Genomic DNA, 23774 nt, shown 5'->3' on the forward strand with positions numbered 1-23774 from the left:
AAAAGTGGACACATTGTGAGAAAAAGACTGCTTTTAGTTATTTTTTGTTGTTGTTGAATTTTTTGTTTGTAATTGGTTTTTAATCTTCATTATTTACTTCAAGTTACTACAATATGTCTCTATATACATATTTAGATATTTTTTTAATTAACTTTGGCCAAAGGGGGCACATTTAAATTTCTTACACACACTTGTTATTTCATATGTTGACCAGAGGGGGAGCACTTTTAAAACAGACACACAGTCAATTTGAAAAATCCCTCCTTTATGGGACCACCCTCATTTTGATAGATTTCACCACCAGGGGTGCAAATGAGACATTCTCTATTAGATGCAATGGTTTTCTGTATTGGGACCATGATTTATGTCCTAACTTGTTCACACCTCCTCATATGGAAGCTACTTTTCCTTGTTGATGTCTCAAGAAGGGGAGGAATACAAGAACACACACACACACACACAAACATTCTTGTATTTATTACCTTCTTGAGACATAAATAAAATAAATAAATAAATGATAAAAATGCCTCCCTCTTTAGGACCAGCCTTTCAAGATGTATAAAAATTTGTATTTACAACATTAATAATATATACATACTTTGCAAATATAAAAATGCTTGTTGTGAAAAATGAGTTGGAATTTCACAAGAAAAAGGTCACAATTTCACAAGAAAAACTTAGAATTTTAGCAGGATTATAATAAAAGTTGTCATTTTAATCAAGGCAAGTCAAAATGTTACAATAAAAACTGAACATTTGTGCAATATTATGATAACAGTTGGAATTTTACTCAATAACAGTCGCAATTTTAGAAAAAAAGCTTAAAATGTTGGCAATTTTATTAAAAGAGTCGTAATTTTACTCGATAAAAGTCACAATTTTAGAAGAAAACTTAAACATTTTTGGCAATATTATAATAATAATAATCTGAATTTTACTTGGCAAAATTATGACAAAAGTCATAATTTTACTCCAAAAATGTCACTATTTTACAAGAACAACAAAAACATTGGCAATATTGTCATAAAAGTAATAATTTTATATTACAAATATCACCATTTTGCAAAAAAAAAAGTAATTTTATGAGTAATTATTGCAATATTACAGAAACAGAAAGAATAGGAGAAATTGTTCCCAATTTTACAAGAAAAAAGTCGACACATTGTGAGAAAAAGACTGCTTTTAGTTAATTTTTAATATTTGTTAGTAATTGGTTTTTAATCTTCATTATTTACTAAAAAAAATAAATGAAGATTAACATTTTTTATTTTTTATTTATTTATTTATTTATTTTTTAATCTTCATTATTTACTTCAGGTAGAGGAGTTTGCGTGTCCCAATGATCCTAGGAGCTATGTTGTCCGGGGGCTTTATGCCCCCTGGTAGAGTCTCCCAAGACAAACTGGTCCTAGGTGAGGGATCAGACAAAGAGCAGCTCGAAGACCTCCATGAATATTAAAAAACAAGGACCCAGATTTCCCTCGCCCGGACGCGGGTCACCGGGGCCCCCCTCTGGAGCCAGGCCCGGAGGTGGGGCACGATGGCGAGCGCCTGGTGGCCGGGCCTGTCCCCATGGGGCCCGGCCGGGCACAGCCCGAAGAGGCAACGTGAGTCCCCCCTCCAATTGGCTCACCACCCATAGCAGGGGTCATAGAGGTCGGGTGCGATGTGAGCTGGGCGGCAGCCGAAGGCAGGGCACTTGACGGTCCGATCCTCGGCTACAGAAGCTAGCTCTTGGGACGTGGAACGTCACCTCGCTGGGGGGGAAAGGAGCCTGAGCTAGTGCGCGAAGTAGAGAAGTTCCGGCTAGATATAGTCGGACTCACTTCGACGCACAGCAAGGGCTCTGGAACCAGTTCTCTCGAGAGGGGCTGGACTCTCTTCCACTCTGGCGTTGCCGGCAGTGAGAGGCGACGGGCTGGGGTGGCAATTCTTGTTTCCCCCCGGCTCAGAGCCTGTACGTTGGAGTTCAACCCGGTGGACGAGAGGTTAGCTTCCCTCCGCCTTCGGGTGGGGGAACGGGTCCTGACTGTGGTTTGCGCTTACGCGCCAAACCGCAGTTCAGAGTACCCACCCTTTTTGGATTCACTCGAGGGAGTACTTGAGAGTGCTCCCCCGGGTGATTCCCTCGTGCTACTGGGGGACTTCAATGCTCATGTTGGCAACGACAGTGAAACCTGGAGAGGCGTGATTGGGAAGAATGGCTGCCCGGATCTGAACCCGAGCGGTGTTTTGTTATTGGACTTTTGTGCCCGACACAGATTGTCCATAACGAACACCATGTTCAAACATAAGGGTGTCCATATGTGCACTTGGCACCAGGACACCCTAGGCCGCAGTTCCATGATCGACTTTGTAGTTGTGTCATCGGATTTGCGGCCTCATGTTTTGGACACTCGGGTGAAGAGAGGGGCGGAGCTTTCTACCGATCACCACCTGGTGGTGAGTTGGCTGCGATGGTGGGGGAGGATGCCGGACAGACCTGGCAGGCCCAAACGCATTGTGAGGGTTTGCTGGGAACGTCTGGCAGAGTCTCCTGTCAGAGAGAGTTTCAATTCCCACCTCCGGAACGACTTTGAACATGTCACGAGGGAGGTGCTGGACATTGAGTCCGAATGGACCATGTTCCGCGCCTCTATTGTCGAGGCGGCTGATTGGAGCTGTGGCCGCAAGGTAGTTGGTGCTTGTCGTGGCGGTAATCCTAGAACCCGTTGGTGGACACCGGCGGTGAGGGATGCCGTCAAGCTGAAGAAGGAGTCCTATCGGGTTCTTTTGGCTCATAGGACTCCTGAGGCAGCGGACGGGTACCGACAGGCCAAGCGGTCTGCGACTTCAGCGGTCGCAGAGGCAAAAACTCGGACATGGGAGGAGTTCGGGGAAGCCATGGAAAACGACTTCCGGACGGCTTCGAAGCAATTCTGGACCACCATCCGCCGCCTCAGGAAGGGGAAGCAGTGCAGTGTCAACACCGTGTATGGTGGGGATGGTGCTCTGCTGACCTCGACTGCGGATGTTGTGGATCGGTGGAGAGAATACTTCGAAGACCTCCTCAATCCTACCAGCACGCCTTCCTATGAGGAAGCAGGGCCTGTGGAATCTGAGGTGGGCTCTCCTATTTCTGGGGCTGAGGTTGCCGAGGTAGTTAAAAAGCTCCTCGGTGGCAAGGCCCCGGGGGTGGATGAGACCCGCCCGGAGTTCCTTAAGGCTCTGGATGTTGTGGGGCTGTCTTGGTTGACAAGACTCTGCAACATCGCGTGGACATCGGGGGCGGTACCTCTGGATTGGCAGACCGGGGTGGTGGTTCCTCTCTTTAAGAAGGGGAACCGGAGGGTGTGTTCCAACTATCGTGGGATCACACTCCTCAGCCTTCCCGGTAAGGTCTATTCAGGTGTACTGGAGAGGAGGCTACGCCGGATAGTCGAACCTCGGATTCAGGAGGAACAGTGTGGTTTTCGTCCTGGTCGTGGAACTGTGGACCAGCTCTATACTCTCGGCAGGGTCCTTGAGGGTGCATGGGAGTTTGCCCAACCAGTCTACATGTGCTTTGTGGACTTGGAGAAGGCATTCGACCGTGTACCCCGGGAAGTCCTGTGGGGAGTGCTCAGAGAGTATGGGGTAACGGACTGTCTTATTGTGGCAGTTCGCTCCCTGTATAATAAGTGTCAGAGCTTGGTCCGCATTGCCGGCAGTAAGTCGGACACGTTTCCAGTGAGGGTTGGACTCCGCCAAGGTTGCCCTTTGTCATTGATTCTGTTCATAACCTTTATGGACAGAATTTCTAGGCGCAGTCAGGGCGTTGAGGGTATCTGGTTTGGTGGCTGCAGGATTAGGTCTCTGCTATTTGCAGATGATGTGGTCCTGATGGCTTCCTCTGGCCAAGATCTTCAGCTCTCACTGGATCGGTTCGCAGCCGAGTGTGAAGCGACTGGGATGGGAATCAGCACCTCCAAGTCCGAGTCCATGGTTCTCTCCCGGAAAAGGGTGGAGTGCCATCTCTGGGTTGGGGAGGAGATCTTGCCCCAAGTGGAGGAGTTCAAGTACCTCGGAGTCTTGTTCACGAGTGGGGGAAGAGTGGATCGTGAGATCGACAGGCGGATCGGTGCGGCGTCTTCAGTAATGCGGACACTGTATCGATCCGTTGTAGTGAAGAAGGAGCTGAGCCGGAAGGCAAAGCTCTCGATTTACCGGTCGATCTACGTTCCCATCCTCACCTATGGTCATGAGCTTTGGGTCATGACCGAAAGGACAAGATCACGGGTACAAGCGGCCGAAATGAGTTTCCTCTGCCGAGTGGCGGGGCTCTCCCTTAGAGATAGGGTGAGAAGCTCTGTCATTCGGGGGGAGCTCAAAGTAAAGCCGCTGCTCCTCTACATCGAGAGGAGCCAGATGAGGTGGTTCAAGCATCTGGTCAGGATGCCACCCGAACGCCTCCCTAGGAAGGTGTTTCGGGCACATCCGACCGGTAGGAGGCCACGGGGAAGACCCAGGACACGCTGGGAAGACTATCTCTCCCGGCTGGCCTGGGAACGCCTCGGGATCCCCCGGGAGGAGCTGGACGAAGTGGCTGGGGAGAGGGAAGTCTGGGCTTCCCTGCTTAAGCTGCTGCCCCCGCGACCCGACCTCGGATAAGCGGAAGAAGATGGATGGATGGAGGGATTATTTACTTCAATTTATTACAGTATGTCTCTATATACCTATTCATTTTTATTTATTTTAAATAATTTTGGCTAAAGGGGGCTCATTTCAGTTTGTAACACACACTTGTTATTTCATATGTTGACCAGAGGGGGAGCACTTAAAATTTTTACACACACTTATTTCATATGTTGACCAGAGGGGGAGCACTTCAAAATGTTTACACACACTTGTTATTTCATATGTTGACCAGAGGGGGAGCACTTCAAAATTTTTACACACACTTGTTATTTCATATGTTGACCAGAGGGGGAGCACTTTTAAAACTACACACAGTCCATTTGAAATATTTATACTAGTACTAGGGCTGGATGTGGCTCAAAAGTGTTTTGTGTCGGTTGATATCGATCATAATTGGTATTTTTATGATCTATCGAAAATAAGGACCAGGAGAAAAATACATTAAAGTGCGGAAAGAAAATGTCAACACAAGCATGGAAAACACTCAAAACAATTTAAACAAAATTGTAAAATCACATCGAACACTTGATAATAGCAATATGTAAGAAATGCTTAATAAAATTTAACAAAATAGTGCAAAGTGTGAAAATGAGAGAAACCTGAGAATAACTTTTTTCTGCAGGTTTAGTGCCAGGAAGTTACGGCTGTGTTACATTAATTTGGTCCATTATTCTTATTGTCCGGCCGACCGGTAGGAGGCCACGGGGAAGACCCAGGACACGTTGGGAAGACTATGTCTCCCGGCTGGCCTGGGAACACCTCGGGATCTCCCCGGAAGAGCTGGACGAAGTAGCTGGGGAGAGGGAAGTCTGGGCTTCTTTGCTTAGGCTGCTGCCCCCGCGACCCGACCTCAGATAAGCGGAAGAAGAAGATGGATGGAGTGAATCCTCTTGTCAGTCATCCACAGTCTTTGTCACTTCTTCATGTTTATCTAATGCAGCTTCATGTTTATCTAATGCAGCTGTAAACATTTTGAAGTGCTCCCCCTCTGGTCAACATATGAAATAAGTGTGTGTAAAAATTTTAAGTGCTCCCCCTCTGGTCAACATATGAAATAACAAGTGTGTGTTACAAACTGAAATGAGCCCCCTTTAGCCAAAATTATTTAAAATAAATAAAAATGAATAGGTATATATTTAAAAACTACAGGAGGTTTCTTCAGCCACAGCTGCTAATAACGATATTTTGTTTTGTCTTTGGACTCTACAGACTTAACAATCCAGCGTTACGCCTGCTCACCGAGTCCTTTTATTCATAAAGTAGACACCACACAGACATCAATAGTTGTCAACACTCGACACGGCCTCGGGTCCGCCACTCCAATGCGTCTGTGTGCAACATGAGAGTGTGGTTGAAGAACAATAGAGGCTTCAATTAGAATATTTTTGGTGATCAAAAAAAAGAATAAATGAAAATGTGACGTTTGTTTCTGTCACCAGCACATCAGCAGTCGGCGTCACAAAGACAGAGCTGCCGGCAAACCAGCCAAGCCCAAATACAGCCCTTACAGCAAACCACACAAAGGAACCACGAAACAGATGGTGAGTCCACAACACGTTGTTGGCATTCTTCTCTTTTGTTACTGCAAAATGTGCTTATGATATCACATACTTAATAAGGGTGTCTTGATACAACTTTTTCACTTTTAATATCATACCAGTATTGGAGTCTTGGCCCGAAAAAGATATTGATCCGATATGATATTAACATGAATCATACATACTTTATTAATTAGTAGTGTGGGGCGGTATAGCTAAGTTGGTAGAGTGGCCATATTCACCACTGTGTTACATGGCCTTTCCTTTTAACAACACTCAGTAAACGTTTGGGAACTGAGGAGACACATTTTTTAAGCTTCTCAGGTGGAATTCTTTCCCATTCTTGCTTGATGTACAGCTTAAGTTGTTCAACAGTCCGGGGGTCTCCGTTGTGGTATTTTACGCTTCATAAGGCGCCACACATTTTCAATGGGAGACAGGTCTGGACTACAGGCAGGCCAGTCTAGTACCCGCACTCTTTTACTATGAAGTAACACGTGGCTTGGCATTGTCTTGCTGAAATAAGCAGGGGCGTCCATGGTAACGTTGCTTGGATGGCAACATATGTTGCTCCAAAACCTGTATGTACCTTTCAGCATTAATGGGGCCTTCACAGATGTGTAAGTTACCCATGTCTTGGGCACTAATACACCCCCATACCATCACAGATGCTGGCTTTTCAACTTTGCACCTATAACAGTCCGGATGGTTCTTTTCCTCTTTGGTCCGGAGGACACGACGTCCACAGTTTCCAAAAACGATTTGAAATGTGGACTCGTCAGACCACTGAACACTTTTCCACTTTGTATCAGTCCATCTTAGACGAGCTCAGGCCCAGTGAAGCCGACGGCGCTTCTGGGTGTTGTTGATAAACGGTTTTCGCTTTGCATAGGAGAGTTTTAACTTGCACTTACAGATGTAGCGACCAACTGTAGTTACTGACAGCGGGTTTCTGAAGTGTTCCTGAGCCCATGTGGTGATATCCTTTACACACTGATGTCGCGTGTTGATGCAGTACAGCCTGAGGGATCGAAGGTCACGGGCTTAGCTGCTTATGTGCAGTGATTTCTCTCAAATATGTTGCCTTTGTAGCATATTCAACTGAATATGGGTTGAAAATTATTTGCAAATCATTGTATTCCGTTTATATTTACATCTAACACAATTTCCCAACTCATATGGAAACGGGGTTTGTATAAGGCGCACCGGATTATAGGGCGCATTAAAGGAATCATATTATATTTTTTTTTTTCTAAATGTAAAAGACTTCCTTGTGGTCTACATAACATGTAATGGTGGTTCTTTGGTCAAAATGTTGCATGGATGATGTTTTACAGATCATCTTTAAGCTGCTTTCTGACAGTCGCTTCCGGATGCGCCGTCCTATTTACGTAGCTCACCTTCGGCAGCGTCTTCTCCCCGTCATCGTTGTTGTAGCGGTGTAGCGTGCAAGGACGGGAGTGGAAGAAGTGTCAAAAGATGGAGCTAACTGGTTTAATAACATTCAGACTTTACTTCAATCAATAACGCAGCAGCATCTCCTCATCCGTCGGAAATGTGTCCCGTGAAAAACCGTCCGACCGGAACTCTCTAATAACTAAACATCCTTGGGTGAATAATGTAAAGTCACTACACCGGTATGTTTTAGCGCTTTCATGGCAGATATAAGTACGGACTTTACACTACTTTATATTAGAAATGGCAACAACGGAGGATGAATGTCCCATAACAAGAAGATAGAGAAAAAGAAGAAGCTTATCGACTACGGTGTTGACACAGACTACAAAGGCGGACGCGCGCAATTTTTCAGGACTTATGCAGATCCCAAATACAGATCAGCAGGTACCAGAAGGTAAGAAAAGTTGCTTTTGCATAATATTGCGTGACAAAACGCCAGATAGTATGTCTTACCTTATACACACACCATGATAATACCCCTATGTTGAAGCATAGTACAATCCATCAAGCGGTGCGACTTCATAGCTTACCAAAGTCGTACTAAAACATTTTGATGGATTTTTGAGCGCCGTGTGTAATGTTTTATATTTTCAATGGAACATATAAAATGTTGGTGTTGTTTACTTGAGTTATATTGCAGTCCACACGTATCTCTTATGTGTAGGGATGATGTTTGATAAGAAATTATCGAATCCTCTTATCGACCCGATTCCTTATCGATTCTCTTATCGATTCCAGATAGGTTGTTGTATATGGTAAAAAAAACAACACAATATTTGGTTTAACAAAAGCTAATTTTTATTTTATAAGAAAAAAATAAAATAAACTAAAGAAATAAATATTGACTGTTGACCCCCGCCTAAAAAAAAAGAAAAAAAAAAAATATATATATATATATATATTGACTGTTGTTACCCAAAGTATATTAAGTGGGATTTTTCAGAAAAACAAATATATACAGTAACACAAAAACAACCTGTCTCTGTGATCACTATAGGTGTATAAATAATAATATAGTGTTAAATAAAATCAGTCCCTTGGGCACAAAACTGAAAATAATACAGCTCTCCAAAAAGTGCACTTCTGCTGCTATTGGAACATACTAACTACACACACTATGACACTAAGAACACCACCGTCATCAATCAACAATTCTTCTTCCCATACATGAGAGCGAAGCCTGGCAATAATTGCCTGTTCTGCCCTCACTATACGTGTTGAGGTTAAACAGCTTGGCAGACAACTAACAAACAATCCAAACCAGATTAATCAATTTAGGCTCTTTATTGTTGTTGATCTAGCTTTGTCTTTTCCTATCTTTACTTTTGTCTTGCACTGGACTGTTATTTTTAATTTTTTCAAATTGAAATACACACAATGACAAATGTATAAGCTTTGTGATTCAATTAACATACTGAAATGTAATACACAATATGTAATTATTAGCTTCACACAAATATACAGTACTATCATCAAACAAATACTTCTGAGTGTTGAAACTATTTCGATGGTGGAAATACACGACTGGCAGCCATTTTAAGTCCTCAAAACATCCATTGAAACAGTGCACAAACATCGTTTTTCAATAAACATCTTATAATCGAACTTAAACACTTCCCACCTTAATATTGAGTTACATAAACAAGTTAAACAGTTTACTTACAGACTTATCTTTTCCAAGGCTTGTAAGAGCTAACACAACTTGTCTACTTCTCAATTGTCTCAACCCGGAAGTGCCCAAACTAATGACGCATAGTATTTTCATATCGCCACAAGGTGTCAGTAAGAGTCTACAATCAAATGGGCATAAGATTGCAGGTCCCACAGGGCATTTCCTGTACGTGGGAAGGGATTCGAATAAAGAACCAACTCTTTTTCTCTACTATAGTGGCCTCGATAATGGGAACCGGTTCTTAAAAAGGGATTCGAGTCCATGGAATCGGTTCTTTTCTTATCGAGCAACCGGAAGAACCGATTTTGAACATCATCCCTAATTGCAGTCCACACGTATCTCTTATGTGTGACTGCCATCATATTGCATACTGCAGCCCTTTGAGACACTTGTGATTTAGGGCTATATAAATAAACATTGATTGATATTGCAGTCTAAACGTATCTCCTATGTGTGAGTATCATCTACTAGTCACACTTATCATTACACCATGTACTAAATAAAATAGGTTCGAGGTCGGTAAGCAAAACCAGAATCATTCCGTACATTAGGCGCACTGTCGAGTTTTGAAGGGGAACAAATTATTTAAAGTGCGCCTTATAGTCCGGAAAATACGGTCATGTTACAAACCCTGTTTCCATATGAGTTGGGAAATTGTGTTAGATGTAAATATAATTGGAATACAATGATTTGCAAATCATTTTCAACCCATATTCAGTTGAATATGCTACAAAGACAACATATTTGATGTTCAAACTGATAAACTTTTTTTTTTTTTTTTTGCAAATAACCATTAACTTTAGAGTTTGATGCCAGCAACACGTGACAAAGAAGTTGGGAAAGGTGGCAATAAATACTGATAAAGTTGAGGAATGCTCATCAAACACTTATATGGAACATCCCACAGGTGAACAGGCAAATTGGGAACAGGTGGGTGCCATGATTGGGTACAAAAGTAGATTCCATGAAATGCTCAGTCATTCACAAACAAGGATGGGGCGAGGGTCACCACTTTGTCAACAAATGCGTGAGCAAATTGTTGAACAGTTTAAGAAAAACCTTTCCCAACCAGCTATTGCAAGGAATTTAGGGATTTCACCATCTATGGTCCGTAATATCATCAAAGGGTTCAGAAAATCTGGAGAAATCACTGCACGTAAGCAGCTAAGCCCGTGACCTTCGATCCCTCAGGCTGTACTGCATCAACAAGCGACATCATTGTGTAAAGGATATCACCACATGGGCTCAGGAACACTTCAGAAACCCACTGTCAGTAACTACAGTTGGTCGCTACATCTGTAAGTGCAAGTTAAAACTCTCCTATGCAAGGCGAAAACCGTTTATCAACAACACCCAGAAACGCCGTCGGCTTCGCTGGGCCTGAGTTCATCTAAGATGGACTGATACAAAGTGGAAAAGGGTTCTGTGGTCTGATGAGTCCACATTTCAAATTGTTTTTGGAAACTGTGGACGTCGTGTCCTCCGGACCAAAGAGGAAAAGAACCATCCGGACTGTTATAGGCGCAAAGTTGAAAAGCCAGCATCTGTGATGGTATGGGGGTGTATTAGTGCCCAAGACATGGGTAACTTACACATTTGTGAAGGTACCATTAATGCTGTAAGGTACATACAGGTTTTGGAGCAACATACGTTGCCATCCAAGCAACGTTACCATGGACGCCCCTGCTTATTTCAGCAAGACAATGCCAAGCCACGTGTTACATCAACATGGCTTCATAGTAAAAGAGTGCGGGTACTAAACTGGCCTGCCTGTAGTCCAGACCTGTCTCCCATTGAAAATGTGTGGCGCATTATGAAGCCTAAAATACCACAACGGAGACCCCCGGACTGTTGAACAACTTAAGCTGTACATCAAGCAAGAATGGGAAAGAATTCCACCTGAGAAGCTTAAAAAATGTGTCTCCTCAGTTCCCAAACGTTTACTGAGTGTTGTTAAAAGGAACGGTGATGTAACACAGTGGTGAACATGCCTTTTCCCAACTACTTTGGCACGTGTTGCAGCCATGAAATTCTATGTTAATTATTATTTGCAAAAAAAGTTTGAGTTTGAACATCAAATATGTTGTCTTTGTAGTGCATTCAAATGAATATGGGTTGAAAATGATTGACATCTAACACAATTTCCCAACTCATATGGAAACGGGGTTTGTAAGTTGATCTTGTTATGTATGTAAATATAAAAAACTCCAAGAATAATTCACAAAAAACAGCTCTTAAAAGAGATTTTGTAAGTATTCTATCTCAGTAATTATTAAGTATTGCAGGTGAGAGTTGCCCACGCAGACATCTTGTCAGGCCAAGAGGAAATAAAGTCAGTGAAAAGGCTGTTAGGGGGGAAGGTGGCTGTTATCCGTGTCGGCGAAATGGCTTTTGCTGAAACCCATCATTGACCGAGTTAACGGAGAGGAGCATCCCCGATGAGCGGCGACTTCTGAGATCACCCCCCCACCCGCTCCTCGCCCGAGTCTGTGATTGATAACCCGTGACATCATCTGCTGTCCCCTAGCCGCGAGAGCGCCGCTTTTTCATCACAGATACAGAAGATTAGGCCAGATAACTCGGGCCACCTTTGCACCCTATTAGCTGGCTGTGCTGCATGGCCGACGACAGCCATCTGCACACGTGAAGATCAGTGTGAGACGCTTTTGTCTTTTCGCAATCCTATTTCATCCGAGGCAATTGAAGTTGATCCTAAGTCATGTGTCAAAAACACTTTTGTTAGGGTCACTTTACTAACAAAACACGTCAATAACAATTCTGAATTTTGATGGCTGTGGTGAGAAAATGCTCTCTAAATTGTCTCCGTTAGTTAAAGTGGGGCTCTGCATTTTTATTTTATTTTATATTGCCTATTACGCACACATATAGAGGTATAGCTCGGTTAGTAGAGTGGCCGTGCCAGCAACTTGAGCGTTCCAGGTTCGATCCCCGCTTCTGCCATCCTCGTCACTGCCGTTGTCGGTCGACCATTTTAAGAAGGGGCTAAAAAACACCTTTTTAGCACAGATTTTATCTAATTTCTCTGCCTTCTTGCTTTTAAATACACTGCTTGCCTATTGTCAAGACGTGGACCATGGTGTGTTTGTTTTCCCGAGATGCAAGTAAAGCTGGACTGGTCATGGCGTGAAGGTGAATACATATTTATTTAAAACACTAACAAACTACAAAAAAAGGAAGCAAACAAAAGGCGCGCACAAGGGCGGAAGTACAAAAAACTTGGCTAATGCAACAAAAACTAGGACAAAGGCAAAACTAAGGACGTAAAACTAATAAACACTTACTGTGGCATGGCATGAAGCATGAATAACAAGTGTCAGGAATGTGCAGAGTATGAATCCGGGATTTCGCAGAACGACGAACTGAAAACAATGAACTTGAATACTACCGACATGATTAACGAAAACAGGTGCGTGACTCAAAACGTGAAACAGGTGCGTGACGTGACAGGTGAAAACTAATGGGTTGCTATGGTGACAAAACAAAACAAAAGTGCACAAAAAGTCCAAAAACAAAACCGAACATGACTAAAACAAAACATGATCACACAGACATGACACCTATCTGTTTTAACTAGAGATGTCCGATAATTTCGGCCTGCCGATATTATCGGCCGATAAATGTGTTAAAATGTAATATCGAAAATTATCGGTATCGTTTTTTTTATTATGTTTTTTTTTATTTTTATTAAATCAACATAAAAAACACAAGATACACTTACAATTAATTAGTGCACCAACCCAAAAAACCTCCCTCCCCATTTACACTTATTCACACAAAAGGGTTGTTTCTTTCTGTTATTAATATTCTGGTTCCTACATTATATATCAATATATATCAATACAGTCTGCAAGGGATACAGTCCGTAAGCACACATGATTGTGCGTGCTGCTGGTCCACTAATAGTACTAACCTTTAACAGTTAATTTTACTCATTTTCATTAATTACTAGTTTCTATGTAACTGTTTTACTTTCATTTTTATTCAAGAAAATGTTTTTAATTTATTTATCTTATTTTATTTTATTAATTGTTTAGTACCTTATCTTCACCATACCTGGTTGTCCAAATTAGGCATAATAAAGGGTTAATTCCACGACTGTATATATCGGTTGGTATCGGTAATTAAAGAGTTGGACAATATCGGCAAAAAGCCATTATCGGACATCCCTCGTTTTAACCAGTGCTTTCATGCTTTTATTTCTATCTTTATCTACGTTACTGTTTTATCTACTGTTTATCTAGTGTGTGTCATGTTTTCATTTGTATTAATTTTTTTTATTATATATTCTAACGTTCCAATTTTTTTAAATTTTTTTTTATACTTTTAGCACTTTGACATTTTAACAAATGTAAAGTGCGTTACAAATGTAATTCGTTATTATTATTATTATTATTATTGTTGTGTCCTTGGGCCACCCACACTGGTTTAAAAATGTAACTTAGATATTGGGTTTCATAATGTAAAGCGCTTTGAGTCACTAGAGAAAAGCGCTACATAAATATAATTCACTTCACTTCATTTCACATATGGTCTTCTGTTTTTATGCATTCTAAATCATAAATAACCGCTAGCAAGAGGTGGCTAACAATGCAGGTCTATTCCGCCTATAAAAACTCCATCAATACTGTAAGTATATATGTGACGTAGTAACATTCATAGATACATGTAATATTTACGTGTTTTGCTCAATTTAAGCAGACGGCCGCATATTCATTTCACAATGTTCACTTTTCACTTTCAACGCTTATCTTCTAAATCTTGTATCTCATTCTCTGTTTTCAAAGAAATACACTTCTGCATCACAATATGTCCCAAAGTAGTCGTCGTCTCTCGTGAAGTCTGCATAATTAGTAGTGTTGTTGAAGGAAATAGTTGTGATGCATCTAAAGTTAAAGTTAAAGTACCAATGATTGTCACATACACACTAGGTGTGGCGAAATTATTCTCTGCATTTGACCCATAACCCTTGATCACCCCCTGGGAGGTGAGGGGAGCAGTGGGCAGCAGCAGTGGCCGCGCCCGGGAATCATTTTGGGTGATTTAACCCACAATTCCAACCCTTGATGCTGATGGCAGCAGGGAGGTAATGGGTCCCATTTTTATAGTCTTTGTTATGACTCGGCCGGGGTTTGAACTCACAATCTAGCGATCTCAGGGCAGACACTCTAACCACTTTAAAAAAAACAACACGTATATTAAGTACTCAGAGGCTATACATGATCAATGTTTACAAACACACGTACGTTAAGTACTCAGAGGCTATACATGATCAATGTTTAAAAACACAGCTACGTTAAGTACTCAGAGGCTATACATGATCAATGTTTACTAACACGTTAAGTACTCAGAGGCTATACATGATCAATGTTTACAAACACACGTACGTTAAGTACTCAGAGGCTATACATGATCAATGTTTACAAACACGTTAAGTACTCAGAGGCTATACATGATCAATGTTTCAAACACACATATGTTAAGTACTCAGAGGCTATACATGATCAATGTTTAAAAACACAGCTATGTTAAGTACTCAGAGGCTATACATGATCAATGTTTACAAACACGTTAAGTACTCAGAGGCTATACATGATCAATGTTTAAAAACACAGCTACGTTAAGTACTCAGAGGCTATACATGATTAATGTTTACTAACACGTTAAGTACTCAGAGGCTATACATGATCAATGTTTACAAACACACGTATGTTAAGTACTCAGAAGCTATACATGATCAATGTTTACAAACACGTTAAGTACTCAGAGGCTATACATGATCAATGTTTACAAACACATGTACGTTAAGTACTCAGAGGCTATACATGATCAATGTTTAAAAACACAGCTACGTTAAGTACTCAGAGGCTATACATGATTAATGTTTACTAACACGTTAAGTACTCAGAGGCTATACAATGTTTACAAAAACATGTATGTTACGTACGCAGAGGCTGTTTATTATCAGCAACGATTACTAAAAACTCGTACATTTTTATCGAGGTTTGCAAAACTACATGAATTGGGTTTGCAGAAGACTGACCAGTCATGTTTGTGTCGTCGTCGTTGTCAATGTTTACAAAAACCCAAACGTTAAGAAAATGATCGTCAGTGCTTACGGTTGGCTTAATAAGGACTTGACGTTCTCAAAAACACGCACATTCCGTTCCCAAAGACTGAAACTGTTACGAATAGTCGTACATTGGGTTGATTGAAGACTAGGAAATATCTTTGATTCCTCTAACTCTAAAACCCTGATTCTAAAATCACTGTGATGAGAATTTACGTGAAATTAGTTTACAGAAAAGAATCATGCAAGTCCGTGTAAGACAAGTAATGTCGAGTTACGTACGCCTGTAAAATTTGAGGACGTGACCTCCACCCAGGAGGCAGTTTCCACAGCTGGGAAGCACACGGCGAGGTGCAGTCAGGTGACAAATGGAAGGAAAGAGTTGGTGTCTGCTCATCGTCCTCGTGCTTTCTTGGAAGGCGCTCTAGAAAAGTCTCAGGAGGCATCAACGCCATTCTTATGAACTACCTTTACTTACTAGCCAGTCCTCAAAACTGTTCAACTTGTGTACTTTTCAGTCACAGTGTTCACACATACAGTCGTGGTCAAAAGTTACTTGTAAAGAACATAATGTCATGGCTGTCTTGAGTTTCCAATCATTTCTACAACTCTTATTTTTTTGTGACAGAGTGTTTGGAGCACATTTTTGTTTCATCTGACCACAGAACTTTCCCCCAGAAGGTCTTATCTTTGTCCATGTGATGTTAGATGAAACAAAAATTGAGCTGTTTGGCTACAATACCCAGCAATATGTTTGGAGGAGAAAAGGTGAGGCCTTTAATCCCAGGAACACCATACCTACCGTCAAGCATGGTGGTGGTAGTATTGTGCTCTGGGCCTGTTTTGCTGCCAATGGAACTGGTGCTTTACAGAGAGTAAATGGGACAATGAAAAAGGAGGATTACCTCCAAATTCTTCAGGACAACCTAAAATCATCCGCCCAGAGGTTGGGTCTTGGGCGTAGTTCGGTGTTCCAACAGGACAATGACCCCAAACACACGTCAAAACTGGTAAAGGAATGGCTAAATCAGGCTAGAATGAAGGTTTTAGAATGGCCTTCCCAAAGTCCTGACTTAAACGTGTGGACAATGCTGAAGAAACAAGTCCATGTCAGAAAACCAACACATTTAGCTGAACTGCGCCAATTTTGTCAAGAGGAGTGGTCAAAAATTCAAGCAGAAGCTTGTGGATGGCTACCAAAAGCGCCTTATTGCAGTGAAACTTGGACATGTAACCAAATATTACTTTTGACCAGTGTTGGGTTAGTTACTGAAAACCAGTAACTAGTTACAGTTACTAGTTACTTTATTTCAAAAGTAACTCAGTTACTAACTCAGTTACTTACACCAAAAAGTAATGCGTTACTGTGAAAAGTAACTATTTAGTTACTTCTTTTTTTCCCTTTTTTTTAAGGCTCCCATTAATGCCCTTTTAGCCTTCATTTCAGTACTGTTATTGCACTGGAGAATAATACAATCTGTTGATCAACTTGACATGCATTTGCATCACTGAACTCAGAAAGCAATGTGGTCTACATACAACACACAAAGACAAAGATATGTTTCAAAGGGCCAATTTATTTCAGGCCAGAACAAATTGACAAAACTATTTTAAATAGCTGCAACATAATGGCACTTTAACTTTAACTTTAAGTAGATAGGATCTTTGATCCAAGACACAACTTACATTTAACTAAAATGTTATTTTCTTTGTGCTCGACAAAAGAAAAGTATTGAGAATGTCTCCATGTTAAAAAAACTCGACTTCTGGCTTTGCCATGATGTCTTGTTATTTGTTATGAGAGTCGCGTATGTGTGTGTGTGTGTGGCCCTTTAAGATATGACAGCGTGTGAGGTGAGTGACGTCAGTGAGTGAGTGGTCGAGAGAGGTGAGCGAACGGCGACAGTGAGTACCTGCAGGTGCTCTATCTTGGTGGATGGCTGCGTCCAATAAAGTCACAAAGTTGCAACAAACCGCCCGTCTTGTCATTCACCCTCAGCTGTAAAGACCCACTGCCGGGTAAAGTGAAGGTTGTTAGCCCCGAAGACGTACATAGGCCCTTTGTAACGCGTTAGTCCCAACACTGCTTTTGACCCAGCACATTTGCTCACATTTTCAGTAAATTCATAAAAGAACCAAACTTCATGAATGTTTTTTTGTGACCAACCAGTATGTGCTCCAATCACTCTATCACAAAAAAATAAGAGTTGTAGAAAGTATTGGAAACTCAACACAGCCATGACATTATGTTCTTTACAAGACCGTATGTAGTACTCGAGTACACTGTCAGTACTTGAATGGTGAGAGTGCACTGGAGACTTACCACCCTCAACAGTCGCCATCTTGGTTAGGTTGCGGAAGGGGCGGAGCTACCACACCTTTCCCAACTTAAAAAAGGAGAGTAGAAAAAGCGGGTTAATACTGTGATGGTCATTTCTGCTAAGTGTAAAAATGACACCGTGGAGGGGGGGGCGTGGCCTGCGGGCCTGCAGCGGAACGGGGTGTGCCAGGATCGGCCTCGAAGACTACTGTCGTTTTTTTCCCCATGTTGTATCAAATAAAATAAACAATATAATTGTTTAACTGCATAACTTAGTGTGTTAAAAATTCTGCCTGTTCAGTTACATATTTAACAGTATTTATTATGGTTGTTGTAACGTTTCAAAGTAATTAATTCACTGATTAATATTATATTTTTAATTTAAATAACTAACTAAACATTTATATTTTCATTTTATTTTTTATTTTGAGAGCTTCTACTATTTTAGATTTAGGGAGCTTTTTCCACCAAGGGCCGCATACTGAAAAGTCAAGTATGGGGGGCCCTTTTGATATTTGTTTCATTTAAATAAAAATGATAAAAACAGATATTAAATATGAAGACAAAACTTTGTTATAGGTGACTAGGTATATTATAACCAATTATTACTTTAAAAATTTCAGCTTTTTCTCCTTACATTTTTTTTTAGATAAATATGTTATTATTTAAAAATACACAACTTTTAAAATCTCAGCAGACACGTTAGGTATATTTGCACAAAGTATCAGTATTTGTGACTAATTACGCAAATTATTATTTTTTATTTTCCATTTATAAATTTGTTTGCAAATTAAAGTTCAATAATATTAATAATGTATAGAGAGTGACCGATTATCGGCACCAATATTCGGCATTTTGATGCTTTTTTTATTTACATTTTTTTCCAACGACAGTACAACATAACTTCATTTGCAGATAGAATACATACACATAAGATAGTAGTATTGGAAAAACATGAATAAGTAGTGAAGTGCAAGCAGCCTTTTTGCACTGCATGAGAAAAGTTCCCTTTTTGCTAGAGATATATATTTTTTTCTAAATTCATTTAAGAAAAAAAAAATACTCATGTCAATAATTCTCCCCAAATATATTTGGATATCTAAAAGGGCATTTATTTGATTTCTTTTGAGCATTCTTTTCTGGTCTGCCCCCCTTTCTCTCCTAATCTCTGCTTTCCTGTCAAAACTTGCACCACACATTTTCAATGGCAGGCCAGTCTAGTACCGGCACTCTTTTACCATGAAGCCACGTTGATGTAACACGTGGCTTGGCATTGTCTTGCTGAAATAAGCAGGGGCGTCCATGATAACGTTGCTTGGATGGCAACATATGTTGCTCCAAAACCTGTATGTACCTTTGAGCATTAATGGTGCCTTCACAGATGTGTAAGTTACCCATGCCTTGGGCACTAATACACCCCCATACCATCAGCTTTTGAACTCTGCGCCTATAACAATCCGGATGGTTCTTTTCCTCTTTGGTCACGACGTCCTCAGTTTCCAAAAACAATTTGAAATGCGGACTCGTCAGACCACAGAACACTTTTCCACTTTGCATCAGTCCATCTTAGATCAGCCCGGGCCCAGAGAAGCCGGCGGCGTTTCTGGGTGTTGTTGATAAATGGCTTTCGCTATGAAGCCTCGGCAGCACTCGCAGCGTGGGCTCATTAAAACGAGTGTGCAGAGTTTCATGTTCTGTGATTCAATCAAATAACACCACGACAGAGATGGATGGACATGAAGAGGACGGAAATTATATATTTGTCAAAAATCCAAACTTTGTGTAAATATTTTGACCAATACAAGACTTCTGATAGAAGTACAGAAGAGCAGGCAGCCGCTCACACATTCTCATACTTTCTGTAACACCCAGGAAGAAATTATGTCAGCCATCTTCAAAAATGTCTCAACTATAATCTATGTAAAGGAGCCCAGAATAACGAAAACCTTACAATTTATTAATTTCCTTTATTAATTTCCTAATCTTAAATTGTATAAAACTAATTAGATGGCGAGTTATTGTGATGTAGAAAAAATCCCATATTTTTAACCAATTTCCCCAGGACATTTTCTACACTTTGAAATGCCAATTTTGATGCTGCTTTTAGAAACACGTAAAAAAAGGTGGGGGTTTTTGCTGCTAAATTAAACACAACATTAGTTCCACATAAAACATTAAAGCCTGGTATCAGGTATTTAATCTCAGTCTTCATGAATATGCTAAATATATGCTGATCATCAAAACGGTCAAAATACTAGGAAGAGAAAATGCAAATGCAATTATTTGGCACACGCAATGTGATTTATCAACACTCATCACCGTTTTGGGAGCACTATTTTGCACGTTTGAAAAGCACACGCAAACTGCTGTGAGAGACGAGTGCAAAGACACACGATGGACAGAGAATCCTGCATCCTACGTTTTGGAGAGTAAGAAATAATAAACATTAGACATTGTCAGTTCAGCAACATCCTTTTATAATATAGCTGCTGGATGACTTAAGGGGCCAAACCCCAAAACCAGTGAAGTTTGCACGTTGTGTAAATGGTAAATAAAAAGAGAATACAATGATTTGCAAATCCTTTTCAACTTATATTCAATTGAATAGACTGCAAAGACAAGATACTTGACGTTCCAACTGGAAAATTGTTATTTTTTGCAAATATTAGCTCATTCAGAATTTGATTTGACAAAAGTTCTGCTTTTTACTTTTTTCTTTCCAGCCTTGAACTTTACAGCTTGTACGTTTTCAGTAGAAAAATAGAAAACATGTTTAAACTTAAACTTATGTAGGGCTTTTTTTTTTTTTTTCAAACTTATGTGTACTTTTCAAGTTTTTAGTACAGTTCTCGCTTGCTTCCAGACCCGACCACTGTAAGTACAAACCCCGTTTCCATATGAGTTGGGAAATTGTGTTTGATGTAAATATAAACGGAATACAATGATTAGCAAATCCTTTTCAACCCATATTCAATTGAATGCACTACAAAGACAACATATTTGATGTTCAAACTCATAAACTTTATTTTTTTTTGCAAATAATAATTCACTTAGAATTTCATGGCTGCAACATGTGCCAAAGTAGTTGGGAAAGGGCATGTTCACCACTGTGTTACATGGCCTTTCCTTTTAACAACACTCAGTAAATGTTTGGGAACTGAGGAGACACATTTTTTAAGCTTCTCAGGTGGAATTCTTTTCCATTCTTGCTTGATGTACAGCTTAAGTTGTTCAACAGTCCGGGGGTCTCCGTTGTGGTATTTTAGGCTTCATAATGCGCCACACATTTTCAATAGGAGACAGGTCTGGACTACAGGCAGGCCAGTCTAGTACTCACACTCTTTTACCATGAAGTAACACATGGCTTGGCATTGTCTTGCTGAAATAAGCAGGGGCATCCATGGTAACGTTGCTTGGATGGCAACATATGTTGCTCCAAAAGCTGTATGTACCTTTCAGCATTAATGGCGCCTTCACAGATGTGTAAGTTACCCATGTCTTGGGCACTAATACACCCCCATACCATCACAGATGCTGGCTTTTCAACTTTGCGCCTATAACAATCCGGATGGTTCTTTGCCTCTTTGGACATCCAGTTTCCAAAAACAATTTGAAATGTGGACTCGTCAGACCACAGAACACTTTTCCACTTTGTATCAGTCCATGTTCGATAAGCTCAGGCCCAGCGAAGCCGACGGCGTTTCTGGGTGTTGTTGATCAACGGTTTTCGCCTTTCATATGAGAGTTTTAACTTGCACTTACAGATGTAGCGACCAACTGTAGTTACTGACAGTGGGTTTCTGAAGTGTTCCTGAGCCCAGGCGGTGATATCCTTTACACACTGATGTCGCTTGTTGATGCAGTACAGCCTGAGGGATCGAAGGTCACGGGCTAAGCTGCTTACGTGCAGTGATTTCTCCAGATTCTCTGAACCCTTTGATGATATTACGGACCGTAGATGGTGAAATCCCTAAATTCCTTGCAATAGCTGGTTGAGAAAGGTTTTTCTTAAACTGTTCAACAATTTGCTCACGCATTTGTTGACAAAGTGGTGACCCTCGCCCCATCCTTGTTTGTGAATGACTGAGCATTTCATGGAATCTACTTTTATACCCAATCATGGCACCCACCTGTTCCCAATTTGCCTGTTCACCTGTGGGATGTTCCAAATAAGTGTTTGATGAGCATTCCTCAACTTTATCAGTATTTATTGCCACCTTTCCCAACTTCTTTGTCACGTGTTGCTGGCATCAAATTCTAAGTTAATGATTATTTGCAAAGAAAAAGGTCTATCAGTTTGAACATCAAATATCTTGTCTTTGTAGCATATTCAACTGAATATGGGTTGAAAATGATTTGCAAATCATTGTATTCCGTTTCTAACACAATTTCCCAACTCATATGGAAACGGGGTTTGTACATTTCTGCAAAGTAAGGATTCTTATAGGTTGAATATGTTCAGTTAAAGCACAAAAACATATTTTTATACGATTATAACAACCCTCTCAACATGTATATAGTCACTTCTACACTCAATGTACAAACCCCAAAACCAGTGAAGTAGACACAAATCGTGAAAATAAACAAAATACAGTAATTTGCAAATCCTTTTCAACTTATATTCAATTGAATAGACTGCAAAGACAAGATATTTAATGTTCGAACTGGAAAACTTTGTTACTTTTTGCAAATATTAGCTCATTCGGAATTTGATGCCTGCAACATGTTTCAAAAAAGCAAAAAAGACTAATAAAGTTGAGGAATGCTACTCAAACACTTATTTGGAACATCCCACAGGTGAACAGGCTAATTGGGAACAGGTGGGTGCCATGATTGGGTATAAAAGCAGCTTCCATTCAGTCATTCACAAACAAGGATGGGGGGAGGGTCACCACTTTGTCAACAAATGCATTTAAGAACAACATTTCTCAACATTTATTGCAAAGGATTTAGGGATTTCACCATCTACGGTCCGTAATATCATCAAAAGGTTCAGAGAATCTGGAGAAATCACTGCACGTAAGCGGCAATGCCCGTGACCTTCGATCCCTCAGGCGGTACCGCATCAAAAAGCGACATCAGTGTGTAAAGGATATCACCACATGGGTCCAGGAACACGTCAGAAAACCACTGTCAGTAACTACAGTTGGTCGCTACATCTGTAATAAATATGGGATTTTTCTACATCACAAAACTCGCTATCTATTTAGTTTTATACAATTTAAAAGTTTAAGGAAAATAATTTGTAAGGTTTTCCTCTTGTAAAACAAAACAATTCTGGGCTCCTTCACATAGATTATAGTTGAGACATTTTTGAAGATGGCTGACATAATTTCTTCCTGGGTGTTACAGAAAGTATGAGAATGTGTGAGCAGCTGCCTGCTCTTCTGTACTTCTACCAGAAGTCTTGTATTTGTCTAAATATTTACACAAAGTTTGGATTTTTGACAGAGATACCATTTCCGTCCTCTTTATGTCCATCCATCTCTGTCGCGGTGTTATTTGATTGAATCACGGAACATGAAACTCTGCACACTCTGCTGCCGAGGCTTGTTGAGCGACTCCATCGCTCCAAGTTAAAACTGTACTATGCAAAGCCAAAGTCATTTATCAACAACACCCAGAAACGCCGCCGGCTTCGCTGGGCCCGAGCTCATCTAAGATGGACTGATGCAAAGTGGAAAAGTGTTCCGTGGTCTGAGGAGTCCACATTTCAAATTGTTTTTGGAAACTGTGGACGTCGTGTCCTTTGGACCAAAGAGGAAAAGAACCATCCGGATTGTTATCGACGCAAAGTTGAAAAGCCAGCATCTGTGATGGTATGGGGGTGTATTAGTGCCCAAGACATGGGTAACTTACACATCTGTGAAGGCACCATTAATGCTGAAAGGTACATACAGCAACATATGTCGTCATCCAAGCAACGTTATTATGGACGCCCCTGCTTATTTCAGCAAGACGATGCCAAGCCACGTGTTACAACAGCGTGCCTTTGTAGTAAAATAAAAGAGTGTGGCCTGCCTGTAGTCCAGACCTGTCTAG

General features: G+C 40.8%; 1 protein-coding gene across 2 annotated transcripts in view; it reads left to right on the forward strand.

Annotated features, from left to right (window-relative positions):
- Window positions 1-23774, forward strand: part of znf385d (zinc finger protein 385D) — a 264331-nt gene that overhangs the window by 239321 nt on the left and 1236 nt on the right. For both annotated transcript variants that reach the window (XM_061956540.2, XM_061956548.2), the window contains exon 6: window positions 6096-6197. In XM_061956540.2, the coding sequence (XP_061812524.1) occupies window positions 6096-6197 (102 nt within the window). The remainder of the gene's footprint in view (window positions 1-6095; window positions 6198-23774) is intronic.

This window comes from Nerophis lumbriciformis, linkage group LG04, assembly GCF_033978685.3.
Source record: "Nerophis lumbriciformis linkage group LG04, RoL_Nlum_v2.1, whole genome shotgun sequence".
In the NCBI taxonomy this organism is placed as follows: domain Eukaryota; kingdom Metazoa; phylum Chordata; class Actinopteri; order Syngnathiformes; family Syngnathidae; genus Nerophis; species Nerophis lumbriciformis.